Genomic DNA, 6598 nt, shown 5'->3' on the forward strand with positions numbered 1-6598 from the left:
TTCCTGAAGGCCCAATCCTACAGTGATACCTACAAAAAAATCAGTTACCTAATACCAGCTAGATAGAAACTAAATGGGAATGCTCTGTATCTTAAACATTATCAAAACTTGGTATTATTAAGACAGAGCATATAGAATTTGCTCACATAACTACCCCCCACACACTTCCTCATCTCTGCCTTTGAAGCAGAAAAGCAATTACAAAAGTTATAGTGCTTTCTTCAATACCCAATACAGCATGAGTACTACCAGAAACAAGTAATTATCACTACTCATGTGCCTGTAATTTCTGTGGAATATTTGGACTTTGAATGATTTCCCGTACAATAAGGAAAACCCACAAAGAATACAGATACAGTATTAATTGGCTTCAAAACTGACTGTGTCTTTAAAAAAGTTTCACAGATGAAAACTGCCCTTCAAAAGCCAATATGACTTTGCAGATTGCAAAGTTTTTCCTTCCCTCCCTGCTTTTTTTCTTAGCATCCCCAATAATTTTCTTTCCATTTCATTTCCACATAAACATGCAAAAGCAAAAGAAAATTCATGTTAATAATTTCCCAATTTCTGGAGGCAAAAATTAAGTGCAACCAGTAATCTTTATTTTCTTCCGTGCCTCTCTAAATGGTTACTGATTTTATTCTTTAATTCTTAATGATCTCTAACTATCCACACAAATCCCAAAAGCCTCTTCAAACCTCAGAATGGTCTCCCCATTTCTTAAAAATATTCAGAGCAAAACAAGATGAAAAGTGAATCATCTCTCAACATCTGCAAAAGGCATCACAAAAAATTAAAAGGGAACTATCTCTCTAAAAAGAAATCAGAAGTATACAACAACTACTACAGTAACACTTGCAAAAAGTACAAACAAGTTTGGAGAAGGAATTCTTGACCGCACCCCTATTTTCTCCACACAAGCAAAGAAGAAACAAACAGCAGGGAAAAGTTACCAGTATGTGACATTGTACAGCTTTACCTATAAGTTTTAAGATAACTCATCTGTTTCTAAATACTCCAAGCCCTAACTACTGAAATACTGTCAATGACAAGAAAAAAATCCATATTTAGAATAATCCTGGCCATTGTTTCAGTGCATTAAGAAGCATAATCCAACAGATTACCTTTGGTATCTGTTTTGCTGAATAGCTTATCTTTCCTTTTTTTCTGTATCCACTGCATGATTTTCAAAAAGGAATTAACTGGTAAAGACTTAAACATCTTTTAGAAGGCAACACACAAATGCACAGGTCTTTCTGCTCCAAGGCACATATGGATTTGAAAAAAACCCTAAGCTGCAATGCCCACCAAGCTAAGCACCAAGTGATTGCACACAGAGTTGCTGCATCACTGGCTGCTATCCTCTGCTGCCATGACCAGCCTCATGCAGAAGTCAAGCTGTGAAAACAGACAATGCTTTTATCAGGTTAATGACAACCCAAACCTTGATGCTCCTTTTCCACTTTCTCTTGGGCTGGCAACAAAGTCTATTTGCAGACAGGTTTTTTCAGCAGCTATGAAGAAACAGAGCGAGGTCGCCTGGGGAAGTATTGTGGGCAACTCACAGAAACACAGGCCTATACTCCAACTGCAAATTTCCAAGGAGGGTTTTGAGAAAGGCTTTCTGGTGAAGAACCACATGATGACACCTCACAAGGAGAGGGTGAGATAACCTCTGGTATGGGGATCTCAAGCAGCGGCAGCACTGCTGCTGTGGCCAGCTCCTTCACCTGCAGCTCTGCAGACAGCACCCACCTGCTGATGCTGCCACTGGGTCCAGATAGCACCTGGAACTCCTATCTCAGTGCCTGTTTTGGTCATATTTATGGGAATTCAAGACAAGATGACAAAACAAGTGTTACGGATCACATACTTTATGGCAAGAAGTGGGGCAGAAGTTAGTCAATGTTTAGAGACATAATTCAGCTCCTATCTATTAATAAACAAATTCTACATGCAAGAGATTAATACACCTATTAAACAACCAAAAAGGTAACAAACACGATTGCAGTTGCCCATGCAACTAACTTGTCCATCCTATGTACAGACATGATACATTCTAACACCACACTGACATTTTTCTCCAGACCCTCCCTCATGTAGCATCAAGAAGGGACCATGCCCTAGGAATTAGGCAGCCTGCAAAAAGATGGCTGCAGGCTCACTTCTTACAGAAGTTGGAAAGTGACAGACAACAGGTACAAGAGGACACATTTTTCATGCCATTATGCCTGTGGTGGGTTGAATACGCCCAACCCATCTTCCCCTGTGCTGCTGCTTAAAACCCCACTAATCAATCCTATCTTTTCTCCTAAATGCCAAGCAAGTCACTTCCCCCTCTGCTCCTTCTAAAGCCTTCTCAGATTCAGTACTGCTGCTAGCTGCACACCTATTAGAAAAGCACCCTGTGCAGATTTTGACAGCTAACAAATCCAGAGTAAACTTTTTCTATCTTTTCTTCTATTTTTTTGTATCATAGTGGTGCCACATGAAAATTATCAGATTGTTTCAGTTGTTGTCATTGTTTGCCTTTTTTAAATGAGACTTTAGACAGGTAACACCAACTATGCTTCCTACTTTGTAGGCAGTCGGCTGGCCACCTTACATATGGAAGATGAACCACACAGAAGGTCAAGCAGTAACAGCTTCAGGGAAAAAAGCAAGAATGGTGCTTCAAACACACACTCCAAATGTCAAGTAGTTTGGGGGCAGGAGGCAGCAGTGCCAGCTTCCAAGAGTAGGCAGAGCTCATCAGCATGGTCAGTCTCTTTCCCAAGAATATAAAACCACACAGTGAGGCCAAAGCCACACTTAGCCCACTGCCTTGTCTCTGCCACTGGATGGCAGAGGTTACGTGGACAAAAGCATAAGCATGAAGCATGGATAAAGCAGGATTTCCCAGCATGCTCTCAGTCACATATAGGGGGAAATGAGTCTTGATTTAGAGATTATTTTTTCCCCCACATTTAATAATATCAAGTAGAGTTTTCTTCCAAGAATTTCAGATTACTTTTAGAATCCCTGTCAGACATTAGCATCCCAAACATCTATGGCACAGAATACCTTAACCACACATAATGCAAGACACCTCCTGGTTAACTCCAAGAATGTCACCTGCCCATTCCACTTCATCCCACTTATGTAATGGAGTATTTCCTGCATTTTCATGGTCCATCTTCCCCTTGTCTCTCAACATTCCTATCACCTATGCTGCAAAGAATAGGTCAGTATTTGGGGAGCCCTTGTGATTACCACAGAAAAACCTGTAAGTAAATTAATAATCCTGTACTCAAAGCAGGATTAGAGTAACACGCATGTTAGAATGAGGCACTGACCCACTTTTAATAATAAATAGGACTACACAGTTAATTAGTCAATGAGCATTATCTGCTCTGTGCACTGAATGAGGCTGGGGTCCAGCGAGGAAGGAGGAAGAGAAGGTGGCATCCACAGATCCCAATGCTGCCAAATGCTTTCGAATCAGGGAAGACAGTCAGTGAAACTGTACAGGCTGGTGATTTTTCTGGTAATTCCCAATTTCACGTTCTTAAACTAAGAACTTTTTTATTCAATACAATTTTGTGTATTACTCCCTACATGCACAGAAATAAAACTTTCATTACATCCGTTTGGAAATGGTTCTGTTAACACCATGGATCATAATCAAAGTAAGGATTTTAGATATTAGCTTGTCAGCACCTTTACAGATCAAATACACTTTTTGAACAACTATTTTCATTATTTGTTTCACAATACTGAAGCAAAGCCCACCTGCCTACCCACCCAAGTCTTTGGCTCTTCAGCTCTTCCTTTCCTGGCTCCTTTTTCCCCAGTTAAATCTCTTTTGTTTAAGATGTTCCATCAGGCCAAGATTTTGCCTCCTCCTGTAACTTCAAGAGCAGTGGCTTTCCCAGCAGGCAATCACTGATAGCATTAGAGCGGGTTTGTCCACTCTCGGTGCCCTCACTCCTTACAATGGGAGCAACTGCAGAGAGCTCTATGTAGTTTTAAAGCTCTGACATGTTCAACAGAAGCAAGTTTTCCAAGTAACTTAACTACCTATTACTATCAGCCTCTGAACACACACACACACACACAAATTCTGAGGTTTCTTTGTATGTTTGTTTTCTTAACTTTAGGGCTTGGGCAAATTTTAGACTATTAATCACAAGAATGAATAGAATACATAGAATAAACCAGGTTGGAAGAGACCTTCAAGATCATTGCGTCCAACCCATCAACCAATCCAAGACCACCCAAACAACTAACCCACGGCACCAAGAAATAAATATATAGAATGGCTTCTATATAGGAGCTTTTACCCCCAAGCCTTCTCTCAAGCCTGAACCCCCTGGTGATTTCCTGCATAAGGGGGGGGGGGGGGAAGTGTATTTTGTGCAATTTTATTAAGCAATTTTATATTACAGGCTCCTCCTGAAAGGGCAGATATGACAGGCCTGTGTTAATGCAAGACACTGACAAGCTATCAGCTGCAGAGATAATTCTGTTCATGTGGCACAAGCCCATCACACCTGGCAAAATAGCAGCTGTAGGTTCCTGAAATGCACTAAAATCCCAAACAGGGGATGTTCAGCATGGCTGCATCTCAATTTCAGAAAAAAAATATGGTTGTGACCATTTAGTAGAGTTATTCAATGTAACCAAATGCTAAGTTTATGACACAAATCAGTAACTCAGGCAATCTTAACACACATATAAAGCAGCAAAACTTTTCTAGTATCTTTTCATACATGTCAAGTGCTGCTTTACCTACAAAATTAATGGTTTTTAAAAACAGTTTACTGTAAACACCATCTAACTATTGGACCGTATATTAGGAAGATGCATAACAAACTAGTAAGAGCAATACCACTCTGCATGGCATAGGGGCAATCTGAACTCTCTCACCACGAGAATAAACACCATATGGAGGGCTAAAGAAGCCTTGGGAAAAAAATTAGAAGAAATTTCTGCTCACAACAGCAGATAATACAGACCTATATGATTTCTTGGAATATTTTCTAAACGTTCATTTAATATTTCAGCTTGAATATTTAACACTTCCAAATTCAGCACAGGTTCTTTGGAGGGGCCCATCCGAGGCTACTATTCCTGAAACCACTGCTACCACTCTCTGCCCAGACTGACTTTGGGTAAAGAGGTCCAGTACCGAGTCTAACGCTGAAGTAACCGATGGGCAGCTACCCGGGTACAGGGAAGCCTCTTCCCACACACACCTGCCCACTCCTTCCCATCCCTATTGGTCCGGTCCCCTCTATGTGCCCCAGGGCGGCTGGCACAGCCGCGTCCCGCCCGTCTGGGATCACCACAGCACCTAGCACCGGCGGAACCCGGGGACACGGCGGTGACGAGGGAAAGGCCCGGGGTCCCCTGCCGTCATCGTATCTGTTGTTTCCGGTAGCACCACAGTGTGTCGGGGCGCAGAAACAACGCGTCGCCCGCCCCCCGCCGCCCCGCTCGCAGCAGCGCCCCCGCCCCACCCCACCCCCACGCCGCCCCGCCGCACTCACTCGCCAGCCGCGGGCCATCCAGCCCCCCGCCGCCGCCGCCTCCGCCGCCGCCGCCTCCCGCCCCTATCTCGGCTTTCTTAGGCCCCACCACCGCCGCCGCCGCCGGGCCCGGGCTGGCCCCGTGCGGCGGGTAGCCAGGCCCGGCGGCGGCGGCGGCCGGGGGGATGCCGAGCGGGAGCCCGCCGAGGGAGGCGGCGGGCCCCGGGCCGGCAGAGGCGGCGCCGGGCTCCTCATGCAGGAACTGGCACTCCTCGCCGTAGAAGCAGGTCTTGTCCTTGGCGTAGTAACGGCAGAACTTCAGCTTCACGGCGCCGCCGCCACAGCCGGCCCCCGCCCCCACGACGCCGACCCCCGCCGCCGGCGGCGGCGGCCCCACCACCGGCGACGGCGACGAGCAGGGCAGGCCGCTGCTGTTCATGGCAACCGCCCGGCCGCCGCCGCCGGGGTCGGCACCATGGGGAAGGAGGGCGGGAGGGAGGGGGCGGGGAGGGGGAAGGGGCGCGGGAACCGCCGTCACCCCGGGCTCCGGCTGCGGAAAAGGGAGGAAGGGGCGACTCCGCGCCTCTTAAAGGGGCCGCGCGGCCCGCGGCGGGGGCGGCGGCGCCTCCTCAGTGGTCCCGGCGCTCGGGGTTGTTTATGCCATTTTCCTCTTCCTGAGCGGCCGCACGGGCGCGCCTGCGCCGGCGCGGGGCATGCTGGGTAGCGCCGCCGGGCCCGGGGCCGCGACCGAGGAGGGGCTGTTTGCTACCGCCGGCGGGAGCTGTCGGAAGAGCGGCGGACAGGAGCTGCGGAGCAGCAGGCGACCAAACGCGGTTTCCGGCGGGGTGAGGCAGGCCGGAGGACGAAGCGGAGTGACCCGACCGTCCCGCTGGGCTGGCTGTGTTCGCGCGGGCGGGCGTTAACCGTCCCGCGCGGCGGCAGCCGGCCGCTGGGCGAGCCGCGGTGTGAAGGCGTTGGCGCCCATTTCAAAGGGGCAAACGGCAGGTGCAGGTGACAGCCCATCCCATCCTCCGCCTCCCACGGGGCCCCGGGCAAGGCAGAACCCAAGCCCCGGACCGCCCGGTTGT

The 6598-nt window shown here is 47.8% G+C and overlaps 1 protein-coding gene across 1 annotated transcript in view; it reads right to left on the minus strand.

The window, feature by feature from the left end:
* PAN3 (poly(A) specific ribonuclease subunit PAN3) overlaps positions 1-6352 on the minus strand; it is a 69754-nt gene extending 63402 nt beyond the window's left edge. The window contains exon 1 of the mRNA XM_054164514.1: positions 5532-6352. Within this exon, the coding sequence (XP_054020489.1) occupies positions 5532-5949 (418 nt within the window). The 5' untranslated portion in view covers positions 5950-6352. The remainder of the gene's footprint in view (positions 1-5531) is intronic.
* Positions 6353-6598: the final 246 nt, after the last annotated feature.

Source organism: Dryobates pubescens, chromosome 10 (assembly GCF_014839835.1).
Source record: "Dryobates pubescens isolate bDryPub1 chromosome 10, bDryPub1.pri, whole genome shotgun sequence".
In the NCBI taxonomy this organism is placed as follows: domain Eukaryota; kingdom Metazoa; phylum Chordata; class Aves; order Piciformes; family Picidae; genus Dryobates; species Dryobates pubescens.